The sequence below is a fragment of the Carassius auratus genome, chromosome 2 (genome assembly GCF_003368295.1).
Source record: "Carassius auratus strain Wakin chromosome 2, ASM336829v1, whole genome shotgun sequence".
In the NCBI taxonomy this organism is placed as follows: Eukaryota; Metazoa; Chordata; class Actinopteri; order Cypriniformes; family Cyprinidae; genus Carassius; species Carassius auratus.
The window spans coordinates 11,646,795-11,674,563 of NC_039244.1; the positions used below are offsets into that span (position 1 = coordinate 11,646,795).

Genomic DNA, 27,769 nt, shown 5'->3' on the forward strand with positions numbered 1-27,769 from the left:
ACACACATGCACTCAACAATGGGCTGAACTTAATACTTAATACTACAGTTAAATGATTGTATAAATATTGTCAAATGACTTTCCCCGTGGGCATTGATGGAGCACACTTCATTTCTAATCATCCTCACAGTAATCACTGAATATGTTCACCACTTGTAGTGCTTAATGTGCTGTTTTACAGTTGTTTGGTCTACAGGAGTAGTACTTCCTCTGTCATTAAATCTCAGTTTGTTTGGCTTCTGTTGTAGGTTGGTGATGGCTATGGCGGTGAAAAGGGGCAAAAGGGTGATCCTGCAGTCATTGAGCCGGTAGGTAAACTCTCTGCATGAAGCTTTTATTAGTACCAAATGAAATGCAGCTGCTAATAAATTATGGATCATATTTTTTTCAATAGTGTGTCAGTTCAGAATGTGCCAGGCTGCTAACTTCTATATATAAATTTGAAGTTGAGAGGGTATTTAAATGTTTATGAAAGTCTCATATGCTCATCAAGGCTGTATTTATATACAGTACAAACAGTAATATTGTGAAATATTATTACAATTTAAAATAACAGTTTTCTATTTTAATATATTCTAATACTCCAGTCTTCAGTGTCATGCGAGAAATCTTATTCTAAAATGTTGATTTGGTGCTCAATAATAAGTTCTTATCATTATCAATGCTGCAAATAGCGGTTGCTTAAGATTCTGTGGAAACCATGGAAACTTTTTTTTGCTTAATTTTTTTCTTTTTAAAAACACTGTGAAAGTCTTTACTATCACTTTTCACAAATGTTATGCATCCTACATTTGGGAGCTGTAATATTCCAATGTTCTCCTTCCTCCCACCTAATTACTCTTTGAACAGTTATATGGCAAAGGGAAGATGGAAGCAGTCCAGGAAAAAGGATTCTTACATTAATGCTCTCAAATGTCAATGTATTATTCATCTGAATCTGACAGCAGTTGCATTATTCACTTTTCTTGAATAGTGAAATAGGCGATTGGTTCAGTTGGACTAAAAGAATCACATCATTTGGGATCCTCTTCGTACTTCACTGATTTTTATTTCTGTGCTTCTCCTACTGTGAGATTTACAGCCTGCCCAGCATGCTACAGAACTCATGTTTCTATTTTTCTCTCCCATTTAATTATTTTCAGGGGATGCTGGTAGAGGGACCCCCAGGACCACCAGGTCCCCCTGTGAGTATCCCCTTGTACCGCACACGAAACTCAATAGGAAAACATATCTTTATGGAAAATATCAGCATAGAGTTAACGCAAGTGTTTCTTTCTTTGTTACATTGCCTTGGATGTTTTGCTTGTCTTTTTTTCAGGGTCTCCCCGGCACTCCAGGTATACAAGGCTCATCGGGCCTCCATGGAGATCCTGGTGAAAGAGTAAGTTGCCATTTTCCAGAATATCGTCCCTCATCTAGGTTTCTTATTTCTTAATCCTGTTTGTTGTGTTAAGATATCTTAGATATCTATAAATGTATACCAGTTATAGATAGTACTGTCAGCACTTTTACAATCCTGTATTAAAAAAATCCTCGGAGGCCATAATTAAACCAGACCTGCCTATAAATCTTCACTCTAATAACACTTCCACTGGAACAGCAAACATTATAACCTCTCACACACATTTAACACACCATCATTCTCCCATAGACACTTATGTCTGGTTCTGCTGGCACCCATTTTCAGAATAGTAAATGCACTCTGTTGATTATCGCACAGAGAAAAGCTGATCACAAATTAACAAACAGCTAGATTTTTTTTCCTCTTTACGGTGGTGCAGCTTGGCCGCTGCTTCTTCACCTCCCGCATAGTTAACCTTTGTAGTGCATTCTGGGAAACGGAGCGCACTCCCACCATTAATGACCTATGTCTACCAGCACAAAGGGCTTTTTGTCTGTGAGGGGAAGTGATTTCCCTCTCGCCTTGATGTCCGTCAGTTCCTCCTCATAAAAGGACAAAATCTGTAACTGAAAATGCCTAATTAACAACGATGGCCGCTTCCCTTGATAGCCTGACCCTTTCACACAGCACATCCTCACTGATTTATATACAGAAGCACATGTGGTGTCAGTGTATATGTTGCATAGAAAGGACATTTGCCCAGCCTTAAAACACTCACACATGCACTCACACAATTACACTGTCATATGGGAACAATTTGAAGTGAGCAATCTACAAGAGGAGCGTGACATGCCTGCTAAAATCTCTTCCCAAAACTACCCTAGCAGAACTCTATTATATGTGTGCATGTGTTACAGTCCTTCCCGCTTTTCTTGTGGTGTGTCAGTTTCATTACGAGCGCACACACAAATAAACAGTGCAATGAAAGGAACTATAAACAACACAAAACATGCATAAACATCTGTATAATTATAAAGCGAAATAAACCTAAGTGTATTATTATGGATTACTGATGGGCTTTAGCACATTAGCTATATTTGATTTTGGGTCTAAGGAGCACTGTGGAAATCTCCTGCAGTTTAGGTGCAATTTGCCTCAGGATTTTTCTCAAAACAATTTAGTCAACTTTTGTTTTCGTAAACGGTTTAGGGATTTTGAGTAGGTTTTGGAGACTTAACTAACTATTTAAGACAATCCTACAGTTCTTTTTCTTTGCTCATGAGTGGATTGTTGTAGTTTAAACTTTAAAGAAACAATCTTTCCCTGACTTTAATTTTCTTTTTTGTACAGCGATTTACACATTCATTTCCCACACACTTCCTTCAGTTCTCCCTAATTCTTTTCTCCTTCTCTCTTCTTCTCTCAGGGCCCTCCTGGTCGTCCTGGTTTGCCAGGCGCAGATGGAGCTCCAGGGCCCTCTGGCACCATTCTCATGTTGCCGGTAAGTTCATCCAACCCATACATTTCCACTGATTCTGATTAAGGACACGATTTTCCAGCCCGCATTCTTAGAGAAACCGCCAAACTTTATCTCAAAATCAGTTACAAATGGCCACTTCCTCTAACATCAGACAAATTACTATCATTGTGAACGTCCAAGTAGGTTATGAATTGTTACAGCTGCGACACGTCCTGACCCCACCCTGTAACCCCACTACACTCAAGCTACATCAAACAGTCCACATTAACTCTGCACAAACTGGCATTTTGGAGCCCAGATGCAAACCCATAATGAAAAGACTGTTACAGCCGTTTTATGTCGTAGTGACTCCAGTGGCCACTCTAAATTCCAGCATGTGGTAAAAGTACTGAAATAAACTTGTGATTTCTGTGTTTGTGAATGTTTCTCTGACAGTTCCGTGCTGGTGGAGAAGCTTCAAAAGGTCCAGTGGTGACGGCACAAGAAGCTCAGGCCCAAGCCATCCTTGCCCAGGCCCAGGTGTGTACCCTTGTTCATGTTGCCCTGAATGTTTGAATGAAATAAGTGTGTTAGGTGCAGATAATGTATGTTAGTAAGTTTAAATGGATTGTTAAAACAAAGACAAGTTCTCATAACACTGTATGGTACATGGAAATGTACCAGTCGCCAGTGACACTTATTTACTCTGCTGCAGTTAATGTCAGGTTTGCAAACTTTATTTTTTGACCATTTGTTTTGTTGCTGCAGTTGACTATGAGGGGAGCACCTGGTCCAATGGGATTGACCGGACGTTCCGGCCCTGTGGTAAGTGTCCCACTTCTAAATGGCATAGACCATTTAAATTGAGGAAAACAATTAAAATTATTTTTTTTTTTTTAACAAAATAAATCTGTTCTGTCACTACCACATCCACTTCATATGGTGAAAACATTTTTACAAACTGTAGCATTTTTTTTTTACCAAACTTTTGCAGCTATTAGTTAGTGAGTTAGTTAGTAGTCTCAGCTTCAGACATCATGCCCACAGACCACTGGCAGAACGCCTGATGCATACGGCACACAAAATTGGAAACACTTTAGGAGTTTCGAGGTCGTCATTGGATTGGTTAAAATATACAGGATTTCCATGAGACATGTGTGTTGCTTTCTTTAACATTCTGCCTGGAAACAAAGGTGCCTTGTCACCAAACGCCCTCATGTTAAAAGAAAGTCTTGTGTTTACAACTGTGACAATGAGTGCTTATCCGGAACAACTAAGTGCTGGATTTTCAAAAGGATCTGAAATATATAAAGTTCAAGGCATAGACTCTTTAAAAGACATCCAAGAGTTTTACACACTGGTCTGTTATTGTGGGAACATTTCCAAGCCCCTAAACATGACATGGCACAAAACTAAAGATGATTGGTTGCTTCATTCAAAGCGGCCAAGGTTCCCGGAGCTTCCGCCATCAGTCTGAATGTCTGGCTATGCTAAACTAGTTAGTAAGTTAGTAATTGAAATGCACCAAGAAATCTAAATATATTTACGGTACATGTATGCGCAAAGGGCAGCGCAAAGGGTTGTGGGTTCGATTCCCAGGGAACACATATGTCCAGAAAATGAACAGTTCTTTTGTGCTGATGTGCTTTCAGGCTCTCTGCAGTTTGTTTTCATGGGTACCTTCTCAGATTTCTTTTGTCATTTTTCTTGTTCTGTATTTCATCTTCTTGGGATGAATCATATAAGAATGCCACTAGAATTTCTCTCGTTCCTTTCCACAGCTGCCTCCAAAATCAAATGCCCTTTAATAGCAATGGCAGACGCATTTGTATGGGTATTCCGCGTGTGACCCAAACACAGCTCCACACATATGATATTGGTGTTTAGAGAGGTGTGTGACACGTAAAACTCATTTGTGCATGTGTGTGTTTCAGGGTGGTCCTGGTGCACCCGGTGCTAAAGGGGAAAGTGGAGATCCTGGCCCACAGGTGACTATGTCTCTTATCAACCTGATTTAACGTCTTTAATCCTAATTGTAATCTTAATCTATAGAACAATGATATGAGTATTCCTGATTATTTATTGTAAATATTTTAATAAAAATTTAAAATAAATGTTGTTCTCTAAACTTTTTTTATTTGTCAAATAATCCTGAAAAAAAGTATCATGGTTTTCACAAAAAGCAGCACAATTTATTTTTTCAACATTGATAATAGTAAGAAATATTTATTGAGCTGCAAATCAGCATTTTAGACTGGTATTCAAGTTTTTTTAGATATATATTTTTTTATATATAACTTGTCTGCAGTTAAATTGCACTTTCTAATGTAAAAAAACACTTGCGCTTCTACTCTGGAGAAGGGAGAGTCTCAGTCAGCTGATGCTGAGGAAGATGTATTAGGCTCAAAGTGTTTTTTTTATATAAAAAGTAACAATTTAACAATTACTTTTACTTAATTTTCAACACTGCTTTTCGCTTGTCATTTAGCGGTAAAAATTCATTACAGAATGTTGTGTGTTTTTAAGGGACCAAGAGGACTTCAGGGTCCTACTGGACCTCTTGGAAAACCAGGAAAAAGGGTAAGAATAGGAAAAATCTGCTCATGTGGTAGTTGGTAGTGTTTGATTGTGACATTACACTGAAAAAGCAAAAAGGGTGGCATACATAATACACTTCTGCTGAAGTACATCGGCAAAGTGAAGCTGAAAGGCTCTTCTGCAAGAAGCCCACTGTTCGTTCTCCAACCACGCAATAGATTTTCCATGAAGCTGTCTGTGCCTGTTAACCTTGACCTTAATTAACCTGTTTCAGCTTTACTGAATGACGGATGTCTGTTGGATTCTCATACACATCTGCCAGTTTTAGTGAGAAACTTTTCTCAGATTCTCCTTTGACACAGTTTATTCACAGTTTCGCAATAAATTAGTCAAATTGACACACTAACTCAATCCCCGAACTTGCTGTAGACTCAACACAACTTAATTAGGTGTGCTTCACGTCATTTCCTGTCTCACACTTATTCTGCAGTTGTTTAAATACAACATAACACATAACATCAGTCTGATGATGCGACTTGGTTTTACAGGGCCGAAATGGAGCTGATGGAGCCAGAGGAATTCCTGGAGAATCAGGAGCCAAGGTAAAATCACCTCCGCTTTCACACAGTTAGCACTGCTTGAAGTTTCAGAACTGCTTCTTTTGTATTGAAAGCTGGGAGTGGGGAGTTGTTTTTGTGTTTTGATGATATACTTAATTAAATGATACACAAAAACATTGGTCTGATAATTTGCAGTTTAGGCCTACATAATAGCTATAAATGGCTATTTTATCCACAGAAATAATAAAAGAAGGCCAGATGTATTGTTTTTATATATATATATATATATATATATATATATATATATATATATATATATATATATATATATATATATATGTGTATATATATATGTATATATGTATATATATATATATATATATATATATATATATATATATATATATATATATATATATATATATATATATATATATATATATATATATATATATATGGCACACTGGCCTTGATAGTACATTTAAAAAAAAAATAATTTATATATGTGTCTGTATTTTAGATTAATTTGAAAATGTACGGTATAAATATATTTTTGTGAAATACTATTTGTGATTACAAACTATAGGTCCAATTAAGTGTGCACACGCGCATACACACACACTATGCAGTTCATTTGTTAGATCTTTTTAAATCAATGCACAGCTCTAGTTTTAAAGGTCCCATGACATGGATCATTTCCTTATATATATATATATATATATATATATATATATATATATATATATATATATATATATATATATATATATATATATATATATATATATATATATATATATATATATATATTTTTTTTTTTTTTTTTTTTACTATTACAGCTGTCGAGATTAACGAATCGTGGAAGTGTGGATTATATAAAAAAAAATTCAATCTTTTCCCATCACATGAAAGGCTGCAGTGATGAGCATTGAGTAGACAGAGTCTGTTTATCGCGGGGATGCAGTGATCTCGTCATTATTGCAACACGTTTTCTCACAAAATGCTTTCACCACAGCTAACAGCAAACACATGAATACAGTAAGAGCTCCGTTGTGCAGCATAACAGCGTCATTCATTGTAACGGCAGTTTGGGCAAGTGTGCAGATATACTCGCGATGTGTAACAGCTCCGGACAAAAGCGAGCGTTCTTTGATCGCTCTCTGTAGTTAAATCACAATTTAAATAACAGATTTGTTTCATGCTACTAAGAGAAACAACGCGAAGTTGATCGTTTAGTCACTGGCTTGATTCACTGATGCATAAACAGTATTAAACGATTTAGAAAGAAAGTCTGTGTGAACTTGAATGATTAGCTACCCATCAGAAATCACTGATCACAGATCAGGCATTAATGAACACTGTTACTCACTGTTTGTACCGTTGCTGTCGAATCCATATCATAAAAGTCTGTTAACGCCCGTGCTGACATTGTGACTGAATTATATGTAAATATTTGGGCGGGCAAAGCAGAGAAAGGGGAGGTAACAATTCTCGTTACAACGTCACAACGAGGAGATTCAAGATCAGCCGTTTGAGCTTCCATTTTCTCAAAGGCAGAGAAAGATAGAAAAATCTCAATTTACACCGATTCAAATTTCTAGAAACTTGGGGACCATATACAGGCTAGGGGAACTCGTATTAATCTTAAAAAACCTCAGAAAGTGAAATTTTCATGTCTTAGGACCTTTAAGGAAAATGCATTGGCCAGAAATAAGTAAAACTGATTGTATGGAACGCATTAACCTGTTAACTGTCAAACACATTTTTGAATATAGACTTGAAATTGCATGATCCAAACCTACATTTTTATAATTCATGAGTGAAAACATTTTGTAACATGATTTTGATGTACCATTTTCATGGAAACGCAAGGTTTGATTTTAAAATGGGTTTCAAAGGATGAATTTTGAGATTTTAAGTTTTCAAGTGATATATAATTTCTGATGATTTCTAAAGTGTGATAGAGAAAAAGGCAACAAAGAATACTTTTTTTTTTTTTGACAAAGGACAGAACTTCTGTTATGATGTAGGTTTTTGAGGTGCACTCTTGCTATAAATTAACCTATTTATTTTCCTACATTATTTTTTACAAAAAAAAAATATTGGTAAAATATCTATTTAGGAGTCTTAGACCTTTCCAACTATATATAGTTTGTCGTGATTAGATTAGGATTTAATTGTAATATACTGAAGTAAACGTAGGCATCCCGTATACGGTTAACAGGTAAACACTTAACAGAATTATGCACTTATGTTTGAACTTTCTCATTGTTGTGATTGCTGTCTCACAGGGAGACCGAGGATTTGATGGACTTCCTGGTCTTCCTGGTGAGAAGGGACACAGGGTAAGTGCTGCTGAGCTATTCTTAGAAAACTCATACTTAGTTTCTCATCATTGCTGTAATACTTGAAATGAAACAGAATTGTTCTAGACAACAGAACGCAAGACTGACCACCACCCATGTGAAAAATTTATTTTTAATGCTCAATTATCAAACTTCCAGCTTGTCTCGAACAGCACTTTATGATTATGGGAAAAATTCTTGCCTGGTTTCATTTCATTCCTTAGCAGCAGTTTTCCTAGAGAAATCTACAGAATTGCCTTAACTTTATTTGAAAAGCTTCTTTTTGGTTCCTGTCAAGACCGAGTGCATTTTTATAATGTTCCATGTCTGCCGCTGTACGTTTTGTTTAGCATGCTTACAGTCATAATGGCAGGAGAAGTTGACCTCATTATAGTGGCACTGGGGTTGTTTGGCTTGCTTGCGTTCCTCTGGCAAATCAAAAGCTGCCCTCGCAAGGCACAGCAGAGTGTGGCTTGCTTGGCCTGGGCTAGAATAGTGAAAGAGGCCTGCAGATCACAGGGAGCTGTGTATATTTCCAGCCAAAGTGCTGTCCTCCTAAACCTGCCCTGGGTAATTACAGGCCCGCTATGTTATAGCCTCTTCTTATAGGGATGCAGTCTTATAAATAGTGGTCTTGGGCCCTAACAATGCATGGAGCCAAAAGCAGGCAGGGACCGTAATAATACATGTACTCTTTTTCTCTCTCTGTCTTTTGATCTCTTTCGTTACTTTTTCTTTTAGGGTGAGGCAGGTCCCATTGGCTCACCAGGCCCTCCAGGAGAGGACGGACCAAGGGTGCGTTTGACCAAGTGACATTTGTTTCTTATTTCAATGTATACAGTATGTTCTTGCATAGGTGTGTGCAGACATGTTTGCAAGTGTGTTTGTGCTCTTGTCTGCAGGGCGAGGATGGTGAGATTGGACAGAGAGGAATGCAAGGAGAAAGTGTAAGCATCTCCATTATCATTTTGTATCCCCTTGTCATATTTTCCCTTAAAATGATTTTAATATTTTTATATGAAATATTCAAAGCTTAGTAGACATGTTGTTTGAAGCATTAATCCTCTTTTGCGTCACAGTGTAGACACAGATTTATGAAATATGACTATTTTCCAATATAATGAAATAACTTCTGTTTGGGGTCAATTTGACCCTGGCAAAAGATACCAAAAAAATACAAATCCTAGATATGCTAATGTTCAGAGGTTTGGGGTCAGTTTGACCTTGGCAAAAGGTAAAAAAAAAAAAACCTAGATATGCTAACATTCAAAAGTTTGGGGTCAGTTAGATAAAAAAAAAAAAAAAAATATATATATATATATATATATAAAGGACACATTCAATTGATCTAAAGTGGCATTAATATTTCTAGATTTATTTGATTTATTTGAAAGAATCCTAAAAAAAAAATATATATATATATATATATATATATATATATATATATATATATATATATATATATATATTTTAAAAGATTTAGATTTAAAAAAAAATGTTTTTGAGCACCAAGTCAGCATACTAGAATGATTTCTGGACAATCATGTGACACTTAAGATTGGAGTAATGGCTCCTGAAAATCAGTTTTGCCATCATGGCGATAAAGGATATACTGTAAATTAAATTAATTTTAATAAAATATATTTAAAAATATTAACATTAATTTTGATTTGGAATAGTATTTCACAACATTACCTCAAGTCTCTGAGACCCCAAACACAAGCAGTGTAAATGTTTCACGTAAGGTCTCAATTATCGAGTTACAATTTTGTGAATTATCTAATTAGGAAAAGTGTATCAACTTGAGCGAGCCACTGGTGGGCCCTCCCCTCCCTGAATCCCGTTGGCTGACAAGAACCTCTGCCCTGAGCAACCCAAACTGGGCAGAGGAAACTGCCAGGAGTTGGTTCGATACTTGGTACTTCCAGTCAAGCCTCCGCCGGGCTGCTTCGAGGAGGAGAGTTCTGGTTTTTCTGATGTCCAATATTCTAGCCATGTTTCGTGGACAAGGCAGAGGCTCATGGTTATGTGCGTATTCCCCCCCTCGAGAAGATTGTCTACACATCTGTGCCGTTTCTTTGCCACGCTTGTCGTGGACCTCAGGCTGCCTTCTAAAGCCTTGTAGACTTACATTATGGTGCTCCTTAATGCGCAGATCACTCCCTACGGCCTCTTCGGTGATGTTGTGGAGTCTGTTATTGAGTGATTCTCTGAGGCACAAAGTGTGCGAAGGTGATGAGTCAGTGTGCTGTCCCGTTGTGCATTCTATCCACTGTCGAGATCACTCTCCTCTCCTGCACCCCACTCCGCTTAATGAATGGCTAAGAAACCATCGGCTACCAAGCCTTCATACTGACAGACCTGCCAAGAGGAGTAGAGAGCTTGCTGGAGGCCTGGCCCCCAAGCACCATATCCTGCATTGTTCCCCTTGCTCCTGCAGGTGAAAATGCAAGGTTCATGTTTCTGTTTGCCAATAAGTACATAAGCACTCTCTCAAAAGATCAGTTCCCTCCTCTATTCTATTCTAATTCTATCTATACAGCATTACTCGCCCTGCCTCAGAGCAGCACAGAGCTGCTGTCTGTGCCTGTTATCAGTGTTATCCTCCATGAGCCATTTCCTTGCCAGTGTGTTTAGCCTCGCTAGGGTGAGGCGCCAGTCTTCAAACATCACTGCAAGCGATAATGAGTGATACGGCCATTATTTCAGTTCCTAGATGCATGGAGAGCTATTCCAGGCACTTCGCACTGGCTGCTGAGCATAATAGAACACGGGTATTCTCACAAGTTCAGACACAGACCACCTGTTTCAATCACATTACTCAATCACTGACATTGCCTCAAAGTGCTCCAGTTTTGAGACATGAGGTTCACAGCTTGCTTGCAAAAGAAGTGATAAAGCAGTGTCTTCTGAGCTACTTTGTGTTACCACAAGAGAGATGGGGGACTCCGTCTGATCGGTACCTGAGACCCATCAAACAGCACATCACAAGTTCACATTCAGTATGATGATTCTGAAGCAGATCCTGGCACAAACCGTTCCGGGGACTGGTTTGCATCTGTAAATCTGGAAAAAGCATTCTTCCATATTCGGACAGCACCACACCACAGCCATGAATTTCTGAGGTTTGCTTTTGAGGGTACAGCACACCAGTGTTGACTTTTAAACTTGCTGTACCACTCGACGTGCAAGAATCTGGCACTCTCCTCTCTCAGAGCGAGCGGTATCTAAATTCTACTATATGGACGATTGGCTGATTGTGTGATTGTAGCCCATTCACAAGATATGCTTGTGGGTCATACAGATGCACTGCTTCACCATCTGGAGTCCCTGTATAAGTCATGGCCTAATGTTTAGGGATTTGGGCTTGACTATTTACATTTTATGTATGTGGTTTTTACTTATTGCTTACTTGCAATGAGCACAGTTTAATACCGCAAGTCCTGTTGACACTGTGCCAGACAATGCAGGGTTCGTACAAGGTGCTTAAAGTGCTTTGACTTTTGAAATTTAAGTCCTGGAAAACCCTTGGAAACAGACATATTTTTGAGAAGGTACTTGAAAAGTACTTGGATTTTTAAAAGGCAGTGTATATTAAATGTTTGTTTTTTTCCTTTAAACATTATTTTTGCAAAAAAATTAATGATGCTTTGCGTCTACAAGGTGCTTTCGACTCATGCAGCTCTGCACAGACTGATCAGCAGCTGACTTGAAGCAGTGCATGCGGTTAGAAATTTTAAACGTCGCGTCACTATCACGTGTGGCATCAAAGTACTGCAGTTTCTCCGGAACGACTGCAGATTGCTGATGACGATACAGCTGTTTCACGATTGGTCAAATTCACCACATGACAACAATGACATGTGTTTCTAACATCTTCAATTCCAATACTGCTCACAAATTTGTTTTAGAACAGTAAAAGCTTTTTTTTTTTTTTTTTTTGTCACATTTAATAACAAGAACACTGATATAAGCAAATATACCTCCACTTTATTGGTATTTAAAAAGTATATGTTTGCCTAGCGGGCATTGTTATTGAGAATGTCTGTTGTTCTACTCCATGCTTGGTGTAGTCTTAGCCTTTGTATGGCTTGATCTTTGCCGCTCTCATGGTGGGATTGTATATCGTTCCCAAAGCGATTCCCACAATGTAGAGTGAACACTCGATAGGGAACGTCTCCGGTTACTGTCGTAACCTCGGTTTCCTGAGAGAAGGAATGAGACATTGCGAAGATTGCCATGTTTGCTGCTCGATCAGTAATGCAGCGTCCAGTCTCGGATTCTGATGCAATTGCATTGCATTTATACTGCCCACCAGGCTATTTGCATAGTTGAGCGTTAATTAGCCAGTTCATTGAACTGGTTTTATCCTTTAAGACTTCCGGAAACTGTAGAAGGGGAGGAGTTCCCACAGCTATGTCTCGTTACTGCTCTCAAGGAAAAAAATTACAACAGTAACCGGAGACATTTTCTATTTTCTCCAGCTCCCTTTCTTTCTCTTTTTATTATGACACACTAATAGTCTCACATATTTTACATGCTCTTGACTAAATACTCAGGAATCTTACAAATAACAAAATCAGCCCTGAAGATATGGAATTGATTTGGAGCGAGTTCCACAATTGATGTACCTCTGGATCTACAGCAAAAACCTAATGTGGCTTTGTTTCTGTTTTACATAGTTGCAAACCAATTAGAATTAGTAATAAAAAAAAAAAAAAAAAAAAACATATTCAGGATTTCTTTTCTTAAACTGTGTTTTGTGCTGACTGTAAAATTAATAATTAACCTTTATTTTTCCCTTAAGATAATTTAATATGAAACTTTAAGCAGTCTAGACCACAGAGTAGACATACCTTTGAACATTTTTACTATTATACAATGTAACTACAAGAAATCCACCAGGAATCAAAAAAAAAAAAAAAAAAAAAATTAGTAAAAAAAAAATAGAAAAAGAAAAATAGAAAATATAATACTCAATAATAAAGCTCAGCAGAATGTTTTGTTGTCCTTTCCACTTTAAAACATAAAAATATAATGCACATTTAAATGACTCCTCAATAATTATAACATTTTAATAATATTGTAGTTTAATCATCATCATAAAATATATAAATCACAATATATACCTATACTAATACTTAAACCAGGGCCGATGATGCATTTTCCTTTGTTCTGCCATGCCATAACACAAGACGGGATTAATGCGATTTTAATATAATATTGTTGTAAATCATTAACAAACATTATATAATGGTTAACATTTCATTAGTTAATATATATTCACATAGCTAGAAATGTTAGATAATGTTTTTTTTTTTATGTTTACTAATGAACCTAATGATTAACATATGATTATTTAATGTAAATTGAAATGCTTACAAATGTCAGTAATCTTTCAGTTCATATGATCTTCATTTGTAGTAGCCAATCTAAAGTTGAAGCTATTCATTATTTGTAAATGTGATTGCTAATGATTGCAAATATTTATGGGCGTTGGAATTTTAGCTAATGTAACAAGGGTTGTGTAATCAGTGGCTGGTTAAGTTTAGCTAAATGCTTGCGAAGGACATAACAGATTGTAATAAAAAAAAAAAAACTTGTTTATTACCAAAACAAAATTATATAAACATAATGAACCATGTTCCCTTATTATAATCAAACTGACCCCTGTATACTGTTGACCCCTTACCCAACCCTTAAACCTATTCATACCACCAAACCAAACCCATCCCTAACCTTACCTGCATCGCACCTCAATAGAAGCTGACGTGTTGTACATTAACACAAGCTTTTAATCATTTTATAACATCTGTAAAACTCATTTGTAGATTCTCAACAAGTGCTTGATCAGATGAAATTGAAAGTTAATGACATTTGTAAGCATTTTGACTGACAGGAAATAGATTTGTTTGAACATTATCTAATGTTTAATAAGTTTATTAGCAAACAAGCACTTTATCTCACATTTCTAACTCTTTGAATATATATGAACTAATTAACCATTAAGCATTATATTATGTTTGTTAATGATTTATTAATGAAAGTTAATTTGACACTTTCAAATTTATTATAGAAAGTGTTACCTATTGCATATAATGCAAAATTTACTTTCATCCAACAGCCCTCAATGAAGTTTGTTTTTGGCTCTTCATAATAGAACAATACATTAATATTGTATTAATATTGTGTAACTTAAAATAATACACATATGTAAAAGGGCTTCTTGCTCCATATCTCTGTCCACCGCCTGAAGACCACGTGTTTTCAGTATAACAGTCTGATTAAATCTCACAATATGTCTCTTTTATTGATTACCAGGGTCCAAGAGGACTGCTGGGCCCCAGAGGTTCTCCTGGTACCTCTGGACAGCATGTATGTACCATAAACACCACACTTTCTTAATTACAACTGTTCAAATAGCATGAAACTCACAGACACCTCTGTTTTATACACATGCAGGGTCTTACTGGATTGGATGGACCACCTGGCCCTAAAGGAAACATGGTAAGGATTTTTTCCTCCCCTGCTTTAATACTGTGCCTCTCATCTCTAGGCCCCATGAAGGGGTTTCCTGGTTAACTGACAACTTTTGACCACTCTGAAACATATTTGTTATCCCGAGCAAAGGTCACATCTGAATGAGGCTTTTAGATAAGAGAAACCGTGGGCCTGGCAGGAGAGAGTTAATGTCACTGTTACTGTGGCAGCAGGGGGTGAGCTTTGACTGGGAAGTGCTGAAATGAAGAAGGTATGAAGTCTGCCAATAAATATGCAAGACCGGATTCATGCAGCCATTCACTACAATGTTTTCACCATGATTCTGTGCGTTTCTTTTTCATTTGTTCACAAAATATGGTCTGTGAGGGTTTTTGGTAGGTCCAGATTGACTTAGATTAAAAATTTTAATAACGTAAATAAAAGAGAGAGTGCCAAATTTGAATTAACTATTAAACAGTCATAACAGTGACTCAACAGACTGTGTTGTCATTAATTTTATGAGCAAGTATTTCTGTTGAATCACATAGATTACAGTTATGCATCAGTATATATATATATATATATATATATATATATATATATATATATATATATGTTTGGTCAAACTAGGTAGCTAGCAAATCAACTCATTTGGGTTTATTAAATGACAGATATAGCACTGGAGATAATTTCAATAAAATGAAAACAAATACATTTTATATTATCATCATTTATCAGCTCTCCATTTAATCAAGGTCTCTTACAACCTCCCTACTTACACATTTGCAGTTTATGAAATTTTACCTCTCTCTATGTCACCTACTTTTTGCCAGTGATTTAACGCTGCTGTATTAGATTTTATAACAGTAGGCTGTGCAATTGAGGAAGGAAGGCTAATGGAAAAAGATGGATTTGTAATTTTCACATGTCTGTTGTTTAACATGTAGAGTATTTTTGGAGTTTGAGGTACCGTTTTTCGTATCTTTATAAAATGTCATAGGCTCCCTGGAGCAGTTAAGTGTAGGAATAAACACAGTGTTGTGTATTAAATGTTTTTTTTGTTGTTGTTGTTGTTTTTTTTTTTTTTTATGGTTCTAACAGGGTCCTCAAGGAGAGCCTGGACCACCTGGACAACAGGGTAACCCCGGTCCACATGTAAGTATCAGTCTATTGATCATCTTTTGTCAGTCTGCTCTCTCTCTCTCTCTCTCTCTCTCTCTTTCTCTCTCTCTCTCTTTCTCTTAGATGACATTATTGTATTTTTTTTTCTTATCAAGAATCTTTCAGTTCCCCTCTTCCATTACTTGATCTATTAGCTTCGAAGTAATCTACAGTAGTATACACCAGTGAACTCCTAAAAGTTGACAACAATATTTTGTAGATATACTGTTTGTACACTACTGTTCAAAAAGGTAGATGTATTAAAATAAATTAATACTTTTATTTTGTATGAAGTAAAAATTTTATATTTCAAAGAAATGCTGTTCTTTTCAACTTACTACTCATCAAAACAAATCCAGCAAAAAAAAAAAAAAAAAAAAAGTATCACGGTTTACAAAACTATTATGCAGCAAAACCATTTTCAACAATGATAATAAATGTTTCTTGAGCAGCAAATCAGCATATTAGAATGATTTCTAAAGGGTCATGGAACACTGAAAACTTGAGTAATGACTGCTGAAAATTCAGCATTGCATTACAGGAATAAATTACATTTGAAAACATATTCAATTGGAAAATAATACTTTTAAATTATAAACATATTTCACAATATACTGTTTTAGTGTATTTTTTTCATCAAATAAATGCAGCCTCACTGTCAAACTTTTGAACAGTAGTGTAAATGGATCAGATAGCTTTGTTTCATATGGATTACATAATCAGAGAATATTTAAAAGTAGAAAAGGGCAGAAAGTGCACCCTAGGAGTAACTCTGCTAATAAATTCATTTTAAAAATGGCTATCCTGTACAGCTATGATCAGCTGTATCTCCATCCTGGCTTAGCTTTCAGTTTTGTTATGGGAAAGGATGTGCATGAGCAGAGGTGCACTTGCTGCTTCTGAACTTAATTTTCTACCTGTTAGATTGTGTTTTATTTACGACTACACCTAGATAGCCTTAAACTTACCATTTACAATAAAGAAATACTAATGTTGTACAATAAAGCGGTTGCAAGACTACTGAAATCACATTATTATTATTTTTTATCAATAAACGCTTATTAATGTATAGCCTTATGCAACCATTACATATGTAAATTTTAAAAAACTTTATAATTATGACATTACATATGCTTATATTTCCATGTAACAACCAGTTATTGTATTTGTAACAATCACAACATTTTTCGTATCTGCATTCAGATACAACGTTGTACAGTTACTTAATAAGACTGTTATGACTTTTTTATCTTTTTTTTTTTTTTAGTAGTTATCACTGAACAAGTATGTCATGTTAAACGAAAATATTTATTAATTTCTAAAATAATATTTAGGTTACACTTTAGTATAGGGTCCAATTCACACTAATAACTAGTTGCTTATTAACATGTCTATTATTAACATATTGGCTGTTTATTAGTGCTAATAAATTACATATAATGCATAACATCCATAATCCTACCCAATACCCTAAACTTAACAACTACCTTATAAACTATTAATAAGCAGCAAATTAGGAGTTAACTGAGACAAAAGTCATAGTTAATGGTTAGTTAATAGTGAGAATTGGACCCTAAAATAAAGTGTGACCAATATTTATCATGCAAGCAGAGAGACGTCATGACAAACGTTCAGTGATCATTTGAACAGGACTGAATCAATTCAATGCACACATTTTCATTATGCAGAACTCTTTAAGCGAGTCTATAATGTTTAGTGAACTTCACAAAAAAATGTGTACGTGCTGCGCAAACCAGCAAAAGATAAAGATGCAAACATGTAGGACAAGTAGAAAATGTATCTGTATCTCAGCTGATTATTAGCCTACTCTTGATAGAGAACTGATTTGGTTTTTGAGAGGCTGAGATGCGCACCGCGGCTGTTTGATTGGTGAGTGTGCTGTTCTTATTCCATTCATTTGTTTCATATCGTAGCCTAAGCTTTAGATCATTGCCTTTTAAATATATACAAATAATATAACGTGTATGATGTATTATTATTGGTGAAATTACTCTTGCAAAGCTCTGATTTCTGAGAGATGCACGGAGAGGCAACAGCAATGCAGTGTTTGATTTGTGCTCTTTTCACTCATAAAGTTTACATTCATTCACTTCACACTCATGACTTTAGAGGTCTGTGTATAATATTGCGCTGATCCCCTGGCTCACCTGTTATCTAGCAAACTCCGGACTGTGCCAGCTTCAGCCAAGTATTCAAGCAGAATTATTCCTTGTCTGTTATTCGTAAGGTATTTGGCTTCAGGCACAAGCCTAATTATTACATTACATATTTTATTTTAACATGCAACATAGATAAGGTCATAGAATGTAACCGCTCAATGAAATATTGTCCTAAAATAATATCCTAAATTTCACGTCGTACTTGCAAACACTTTGTATGAATTATGGTTAATGCATGCTGGAGAAGTCGATTGTTTCCGACAGCACTGACTAGTCTATGCAAGCCCTAATACAGTATGACAAAAAAAATTCTGTATTTATGTGCGCATGCCCAGTAGAGCCAAACGTATCCCTTTTAGCCTTAACCGTGTGCATGCGTCATATCCCGAGCTATCCAGAGACTGTGCCAAGCCATCAGTCATTTACATTTTTGACAACAGACATAATGTCAGCAACAGCAGCATTATAAAGTAAATAAAATGTAAATAAAGTACATAAAAATAATTTGACCCTACAGCTCCAAACTTGGTTCTAGAGGGCCAGTATCCTTTAGTTTAGCTCCAACCCTAATTAAACACACTTGAACCAGCTAATCAAGCTCTAACTAGACACACTAGAAACTTCTAGATAGGTGTTTTAAGGCCAGTTGCAGCTAAACTTTTCAGGGCATTGGCCCTCAAGGATCTAGTTTGGAGACACTTGTCCTACAGAGTTGTTACTTTGCACATGCTTTTTGATCATTACAAATAATAATGTAAAATTATTTTCTTTGAATAGAGATATGCTGTCTCTCGCATCACATACATTATCAGTAGTTAAGTATGTGGTCTTAAAGAGGATCCTTTTTTCTCTCATTTGGACTCGGTCTTGACTTGGACTCGAAACTTTTGGACTCGACCCTCTTTGAACTCGGTCTTGACTCGGTCTCGACTAGTCCTGGACTTGGACTTGACTTGGACTCGATAAAGCTGGATTTGACTACAGCTCTAAGCGTTACACCCAACACTGCACACAATTATAAAATAGGCTATAGTTATATAAAGTTAGGTTATCTTAAACTGACTGTCAAAGTGCAAAATTGCTGCTAACATAACATCAATGCAAGAACAAATTATATACAACTGGATACGGAGGAGTCTATATGGATAACTAGGTTAAACTCACAGCACAGGTAGTATTTAATGACTACCACTTACTGGGGGTTTTAATTTCACATTTAAGGTACCTTTTCATTTTTTAAATAATTTCAAACATCAGTTGTCAATGTTTTATGTTTACAATATCAAAACATTATTCATTTATTTGTAACTGCAGGGTAAAGTATTCCATGTCCCACAGAGCTGCATTAAAGAGTGTGTAAAAACATCTAAATGCCACTTCAGATGCAGCTTCTGTTTCCTCTGCATTGCAAAGATCAATTTTGTTGATACTGATTGCATTTGCTTGTTAACAGCCCAAATGCAAGTATTTGACCTAAAAGATGGTGCATACTTTTAGAAAAAAATGGCGTAAAGGTAAAAAATAAAAATTGTTATGTTTGTTTTGCATAAATTACAGATGATTAATGTGAAATATCAACTCCTGAACATCCTTTGCAAAATCATCAGATGACCTCTTGTTAGTGGAAAGACTGTAAAGCCGTGTGATGTGTGATATCACAACAGATGGCGGTAATGATCAAATTTAGTTTGTGATCTATTCAGAAGAAGACACTGCATGTGCTGCTAAAGTGCATTACAGACTTGTGACTCGTCACAACGCAAAAGAGAATGTAGCATTTGGTCGCACTAAAAAGTAGTTAGCTACCGGAAAAGCTACACTGTTAAAGTAGCGTCGTTACTCTAAAGCTAATGAAAAATGTATTTAAAGGGGGGGGGGGGGGTGAAATGCTCGTTTTCACTCAATATCCTGTTAATCTTGAGTACCTATAGAGTAGTACTGCATCCTTCATAACTCCAAAAAGTTGGTAGCACTTTATTTTACAGTCCTGTTCCTTATGTACATACTATGTATTTATTATAGTAATTACAATAAATATGTAATAACTAGGTACTAACCCTGAACCTACCCCTAAACCGTTTTATTATATTCATAAGAGAAAGATAGTCTGTACCGATTTTTCCCGGAAAAACACGACCGGCTGGAGGCGTGACGTGTGGGCGGAGCTAAAGAATCACGAGAACCAGTAGGCTTTGCGCTGATAGCGTTTGGAAGCTGTGACATTACGTGAGGACAAAACCAACCAAAACAAACCATTGCTAACAGTCAGATTCAGCGTATATTTATGATCCAGAGGCTGAAATTTAACAAGAGCAGCAGCAACAACAGCGGCTCTATGTGGTATGTACTGAAACTGTATATATATTTGCTTAGCGGTTTTGGAAAATGATTAAGTTCCACTTTGTTGTTTTTTTTTTTTTTTAGCTGTACATGTGGAAAGTGCAGTTTGATGACAACATCGCATGTTGTTTACTTGATGTGCTTACGCGCCGATAGCTAAGTTAACAACACAGAGATATTTGAAGCAGTTTTACTCGTGCAGTTTGATGACAACATCACATGTTGTTTACTTGATGTGCTTACGCGACGATAGCTAAGTTAACAACACAGAGATATTTGAAGCCGTTTTACTCACCGCATGTGGTTCCAACACACAATCGTGACCCTTTTTCGTTGGGACTGCATTATCCTTAAGAAATAAACGATGTGCAAATCCAACGTCAACCTGGGCCTTGTTTGTAAAACAAGCATCTTCGAAATGCAGGGGAACAAACACAAACACTTACACAACTCCGTTGATGCTCTGTAAAAATAAACTCCATCCACTGGTCCCTTAATGCTGTTTCTCTTTAGGTAATCTGTGCAGGGTTGTCTTGCCCTGGCAACCAAAAACACACTCCTTTTGTGACATTTCGCGACGCTCTCGCTCTGATCAGTGAAGTCTGTTGTGCTCTCAGTGCTCTGCTATACGGGAGCGCGCGCTCTTCCGGCAGACGTGCCCTTAGGACCCATATAAGGAAATTCCGCTCCATCTAACGTCACACAGAGCCATACTCGAAAAAAACTTTCCGAAACTTGTGACAAACCGGAAGTAGTATTTTTGGAACAGAAATACTCCTTCAAACGTACAACTTATTTTTTGAAACTTTGTCCATGTTTAGCATGGGAATCCAACTCTTTAACAGTGTAAAAAACTCAGTATGCATGAAATAGCATTTCACCCCCCCTTTAAGCTAGTGCCGTTGCTAGCTAGCTATTCCCCAACACTGTATTTATTAATAAAAGTTGCGAGGCAGCGCTGACATTAAGTTTCTGTGTCTGCGCAGCGCATTCTGCGATCTCTGACCTCTCACTCTCTCACTGTGTATTTGTGTGTGTGCATCAATTAAAGCAGCACATTAATAATGAACGCTGATTAAACTGACTTGGAACTACCTGTGCATTAAGTGGTTTTAATGTATAACTGCCTGCCAATCAGAATCAAGTATTCAGAAATACCATGGAATAATTCTGCATTCCAGGCAGGTTTTTCCACGACTTTGTAGCGTTCCAGGCAAGCCACACCAAACTGACTGAGCGCAAGGAATTGTAACTAAATTATAATGTTTATTGCAATGTTATATTGTCCTAAAGTCTATTTCTAACCATGTACCACTTGCATAAACACTGCATCGGTAGGCATTATTATCCGTAGGGGCTGCCATCATTATTTCACGGGCTATGTGATGTCAGAGCTCGGAAGTACATGGATTTGACTGCCTTTCCGGTGTACTTTTACAGGTAGAAGGATGGAACACGGGATAAGTTCATGTAATGCATAGAATTTTGTCCAATCTGTGCTTTCCAGAATGAGAAAGTCCCTCCCCCAAAACCACCCCAGAGCTGACTAGAAATTATCAAATAATGTTCATGACTGTGACAAACATTTGCTATAGCTTTTTGGCTAGTTTAAAAAGAAAAAGGGAAACCACCCCTTCGAAATCTCTCTCTTCCTATTTTATTGGAAAATATCTAAAAATTTCCAAAAACCGAATCATCCCGTATATAAAGGTAAAATTATGCTTCCTGTATCAAGTCAATACGGGATGCAATTTGTCAAAATAGAACATGAAAGCTTGCGGTAAACAAACCTGCGTGACTTAAAACATTGGAGCTCACATCTGCCCTTTGAACACAAGAGGCTTTCCAGATGTAGGGCTGACTGGGAAAGTTATCAATGTGTCTGTCCAGTAACTAATGATGAACGCACAGTTTGCAGAGAAGCATTTCAGTTGATCACAGTGGACTTTCTGACTTAAAGGGACAGTTCACCCAAAAATAAACATTTTGTCATTGTGATGTGTACACACCCACAAGTTGCCCTAAACCTGTAATAATGTCTTGCTTTTGTTGAACATAAAAGAAGATACTTTAATGTGGGTAACCAAATACTTTTTTTTAACCTTACTGTGGAAGTTACAACCAGCAATTGTTTAGTTGAGACACGTTCTTCAAAGTGTCTTCTTTTGTGTTCAACAGAAGAAAAAAAACTTTATGCAGGTTTAAAACAACCTGATAAAATTATGACTTATTTCATTTTTTATTTTATTTTTTGTGAACCATAGGCCTACCTTTAAAGTGCCTGACACATCTGTGCTTCTAAAGGCATTGGACTATTGTTTTATTAAAATTGGGATAGTATATTAATATAATATTCCATATCATCAGAGCTTGGTATACATAATTATTATATTTTAGACATGATTAGACGGATACATGAATATATTATAATTACTGTTAGGCCCTATTTATTGATTTATCATTAATATTAATCATACATATATACATAAATCATATTTCATAAACAATTTGGCATTTGAAAAAGTGCTAAATTGTTTAGATAAAATGGGACAAACATAATAATGCAGTCCTAATTCAAGCAAATGAATACAAAAATAATAATAAAAATGTATCTCATCAAGGTAACAGCTGCAGAACTGTCAAAAAAGACTTATGATAGTAATGAATAATTATAAATAAGCAAACTTATTTTGCCTCGCTGAATGTGGCAACCCTAGAAATATGTAAACACAGTGATTTCGTTGGTTGATTACATGCTCTTTTTAAATATTTTCTGTTATACTCTATTAAAGGTGGATCTTAATGACCTGTAATTAAAATAATTTGACAGAAAAAATAAACTGGTAGAGCCATTTATCTAAATCTATATCCAATATAAGTGTGTTTCTAGAGTACAGGACTCTTATATATACACACTATAACAGACGCACAGAATAATGCATCCTTTTTTTAATTCTTTCTCAGATTTGACTGGGAGGTGCTCACACAGATTTTTCCCATATAAACTTTACCATCAGATTTCCTCTGAAGATTCCATATTGTACTATCTGACTTGTGAAATCTTGTCTTGCAGGGTCTGCCTGGTCCTCAAGGCCCGATCGGTCCACCTGGAGAGAAAGTGAGTTTGTGAATGAGAACTGGCCACCCCGGCAGCCATCGTCTTTGTTATTACAGACGGCATTTTATAAACGATTCAACAGACTCCTCGGTTTCTGAGCTGTAGGTTGCTCGCAGAGGACTGCTGACTAGAGAAAAACCACACAAACACACACACACACACACACCTCAAGACTCACTAATGCTTTGACAAGCAAGAGATATGCTTACACACATAACTGTCATTGGTTAGACTCTCAGACAAGCATTTTGTCAGGTCTCTTGGAAGGAGGCCAGAGAGTCTGAAATATGACTCCAGAAGTGGCGGAGTGTTTCCAGACATACTGTATGATTAGACCTCCTCTTTACCAAGAGGAAAAAGATAATAATATAGTGTTTTAGGATTGAACTGCATATAAAAGTTGCCCAGCGAATCACTTGAGCATACCAGTAATCACAGCATTAATTTTTCTCTCTCTCTCTCTCTCTCTCTCTCTCTCTCTCTCTCTCTCTCTCATTTATAGGGTCCCAGTGGGAAACAGGGGCTCCATGGTCTGGCTGGGGCTGATGGGCCACCTGTAAGTGGATTTTTCTTTTTCATATTCTCCCTTCCCCTAAATCTCCATGTTCATATCAAAAGTGCTTTGCATCATAACACATGATTAGTCAATGACCAGCTTGATGATGATCCTGGCTTGAGTGGAATATATTTACAATTTAGAATTAAAGTGTTGGCTCTCTGTCAATCCATGAGTTAAAATTTGAATTGGAATGCCAGGAAGTGAAATGAATTGAATTACAGTTCAAAGAAATCCAACACAGACATGACAGAGGACTTTCATTAGTCCAACGCAACATGCAAAAACAGAGACCTTCTTTGATTTCAGCCCGTTTCATTTGAGATCACATTTTGAAGACTTTAAATGTAGAAATTTATATATATATATATATATATATATATATATATATATATATATATATATATATATATATATATATATATATATATATATATATATATATATATATATATATATATATATATATATATATATATATATATATATATATATATATAATATGTATATATATATATATGTATATATATGTATTTATTTATTTTTTGGAAAGTTAGAACGATATGAAATAACTTTTTTTCTTATTTTAATATATTTTAAAATATTATTTATTTCTGTGATGGCAAAGCTGAATTTTCAGCAGCCATTATTACACTCTTTTGTGTCACATGATCCCTCAGAAATCATTCATAATATTATTTGCTGCTCAAGAAACATTATTATTATTTTATTTTTGTCACTGTTTTTTTAGTATTGTTTGATATATAGAATGTTCAAAATAACAGCATTTTTATGTATATTTTAAAACAGTATAAATGTATTTACTGTCTATTTTGATTAGTTTAATCATTTTGATGAATTTAACTTGCTGAATAGAAAGAAAAGAAAAGAAAAAAAAAAAGCTTACTGACTCCATAGTTTTGAATGGTAATATATATTTTTGTATCATGACATATTCATAATGTACATTTTTATTTATATATTTATTTATTTTTGTACAATTGTTTTGCTGCCTCCGTGTAAATACTAAGTGGTGCACATCCCCTAAAAATTGTTTGTTTGTGCAAAAAAGATTCTTACACTGGAATAGTCAGAACACTGGCATTTTATTTTTATTTTTTATATATATATTCTGATTGCTGAATATTACTGTACTCTAAATCCACTCCCAGTTTTATTTGCCTCACACTTTCAGATTTTCAATGAAGATGCTTTTGTTTGTAATCTTTGCACAGGGTCATCCTGGGAAAGAGGGTACTCCCGGGGAGAAAGGAGCAGCTGTGAGTACATTTTTAGTTTGACTCGAAATGAATTGTAATTCTAAGTTCCAGTTATTGAACGCATTTCAAGTGCAAAGCCACCATACACCCACAATTAACACTGTCTGTAATTAACACTTAATGTGTGGCCCCTTTAGAAGTTTACCTAATTCCCCTCTATTATTCCTGAATGATTTAGTCTTATCATATTTACTCATTACCTATAGGGCCACCCAGGTCTCCAGGGGTCCATTGGCTATCCCGGTCCCCGAGGCGTGAAGGTAAACATGCTTGATTCTCTTTATCTCACTGATTCTTTTTTATCAAAATTCTGTGCTTTTATTCTATCCATTAGACCTTCTCTTCATTGTTCTGTCTGTCTAGGGTGCAGAGGGCGTTCGTGGCTTGAAGGGCGGCAAAGGAGAAAAGGTAAGCAAATGACCATGTCCCCTTTCTCCATTACAGAGCTCTTGGCTCAGCCTCTAAAAGGAGACACACAGATGACAGACCAACAGCTAAAATTGGAAGGCCATTTCAGGGAGTATTTGCACCGAAAATGGCTTCACTCAGGTGTTATGAGTGTGTTGTATAATACAAAATCACATACAACTGGACGCTACTAAAGATTTATTAGCAGAAAAAAAATAGAGCAGAATTGTAATCTGTTCTAATTATTGTTTTGTATATATACAGTATTGTGGATCAATCTGTTTCAGACTATACCCTCTGTACTGGCCACAAAGTGTCTCTTGAACCAGCAGTTTTCTCTATGGCCACAAGATGCCAGCATTTAGCAATTATGTTTTTATGGAGTATTTGAAATTAGAAGTTAAAAAAAATAGATGCTTGAAAGTTTGTATTATTAATAAATGTTTGTATTTAAATGTATTTGTATGCTCTGAATTTGATCAATGTTATGTAATGTAATGTGTATGTAATGTTGTGTCGTGTCATTCATTCAATATTATTTATATATTTTTGGTATTTATTTAAACCTACGTAAGTTTAAAATTTTCCCAAATAAATGATTTAGTTTTTTTCTTTTCTTTTTTTTTTTTTTCAGGGAGAAGATGGTTTTCCTGGGTTTAAGGGTGACATGGGCCTCAAGGGTGACAAGGTGAGTCACAAAGACTTACAGTTACATTTAATTTCAATCAACACTTATAATCACTTATTTATCACTTACTTGAGGTAAGTTTTAAGCATTTAAGTTGTTGTAAGTCTAATATAATGTTTGTGCATTGTTGCTGGTGTTCAGGGAGAGGTTGGTGTGCTGGGCCCCAGAGGAGAAGACGGACCGGAGGGGCCGAAAGGTAAAGCAGGTCCCACTGGAGAGGCTGGTTCTTTGGGCATGGCAGGAGAGAAGGTCAGTTTAACACTTATTATGCTGAATAATAATTACTCAAAATGTACTGAAAATGGATTATTAATATATATGTGAAATAAAACTTAAAATGACACTGAACTCATAATCATGAATTGATTTTGAATGCCAGTTTTAAGAGCCAAATAATCTTTTACATCTCGTATAGGATTTTGCAGTTTGTGCAGGGTGGTGAAATGCCTTATTTTTATTGTATATAATGATTGTTTAAAAAACTCAAAATGAAAATGTTGTTGTTGTTGGGTTTTTTTTCTCTCTCTTTTTTTTATTTTTTATTTTTTAGGGAAAACTTGGTGTTCCAGGTTTGCCTGGCTATCCAGGAAGACAAGGTCCTAAGGTAAGTACTGCCTGGTTTCCTGTTGCAACTTTATCATTATTTTAAAAGTTACATAAATATATATATAAATATATATATATATATATATATATATATATATATATATATATATATATATATATATATATATGTGTGTGTATGTATATATATATATATATATATAATTTTTTTTTTTTTTTTTTTTAAGCATCATTAAGGTTATTAACTCTGTTACAATTAGATATTATCATGTCTAATAAACAGTGCCACATCAGTATTAATTTATTTAGATTTTGCTGCTTTTGACACACAAGGCCTGCTGTTTTCTGATAGCCTGTGCTAACAGAGTTAATAGGATAAACTCATTCTCCGTGACGCTGACTGCTTAATCTCTTAGCCACCCAGCATGCAATAAAGTGCAGGCCTGTGAGCAGCTCGATATATGCAGACACAGTTTGTGGTGTTTGTCAGCTTATTCTTTCAAAATGATCATTTGATTCAGTGTACGGGCTGGTCCACTCAAATAGCTTGAATTCTCTGGATTTCTTTTATTTTCGGGGGATTGTTTTATTTTTTTATTTCTGAAATGGATCCTACTTGGTTTGAATAGCAAGTGGTGCAAAGCGACATTGAAGTACAATCTGCTTTGTCAGCTATTTCAGCTCTGGGTTTTCAGTTGCTGTTTGGCCTGATCAGGGTTCTGTTCAAATTATTTGAGGAGTGTCTGAAAG

General features: G+C 35.9%; 1 protein-coding gene across 1 annotated transcript in view; it reads left to right on the forward strand.

The window, feature by feature from the left end:
- LOC113115710 (collagen alpha-1(XI) chain-like) overlaps window positions 1-27,769 on the forward strand; it is a 90,842-nt gene that overhangs the window by 31,016 nt on the left and 32,057 nt on the right. Inside the window, exons 9-31 of the mRNA XM_026283267.1 lie at window positions 249-308; window positions 1,143-1,184; window positions 1,319-1,381; window positions 2,769-2,843; window positions 3,258-3,341; window positions 3,570-3,626; window positions 4,736-4,789; window positions 5,328-5,381; window positions 5,888-5,941; window positions 8,191-8,244; window positions 8,986-9,039; window positions 9,147-9,191; window positions 14,566-14,619; window positions 14,707-14,751; window positions 15,826-15,879; window positions 23,479-23,523; window positions 24,026-24,079; window positions 25,315-25,359; window positions 25,566-25,619; window positions 25,723-25,767; window positions 26,402-26,455; window positions 26,597-26,704; window positions 27,006-27,059. Of these exons, the coding sequence (XP_026139052.1) occupies window positions 249-308; window positions 1,143-1,184; window positions 1,319-1,381; window positions 2,769-2,843; window positions 3,258-3,341; window positions 3,570-3,626; window positions 4,736-4,789; window positions 5,328-5,381; window positions 5,888-5,941; window positions 8,191-8,244; window positions 8,986-9,039; window positions 9,147-9,191; window positions 14,566-14,619; window positions 14,707-14,751; window positions 15,826-15,879; window positions 23,479-23,523; window positions 24,026-24,079; window positions 25,315-25,359; window positions 25,566-25,619; window positions 25,723-25,767; window positions 26,402-26,455; window positions 26,597-26,704; window positions 27,006-27,059 (1,308 nt within the window). The remainder of the gene's footprint in view (window positions 1-248; window positions 309-1,142; window positions 1,185-1,318; window positions 1,382-2,768; window positions 2,844-3,257; window positions 3,342-3,569; window positions 3,627-4,735; window positions 4,790-5,327; window positions 5,382-5,887; window positions 5,942-8,190; window positions 8,245-8,985; window positions 9,040-9,146; window positions 9,192-14,565; window positions 14,620-14,706; window positions 14,752-15,825; window positions 15,880-23,478; window positions 23,524-24,025; window positions 24,080-25,314; window positions 25,360-25,565; window positions 25,620-25,722; window positions 25,768-26,401; window positions 26,456-26,596; window positions 26,705-27,005; window positions 27,060-27,769) is intronic.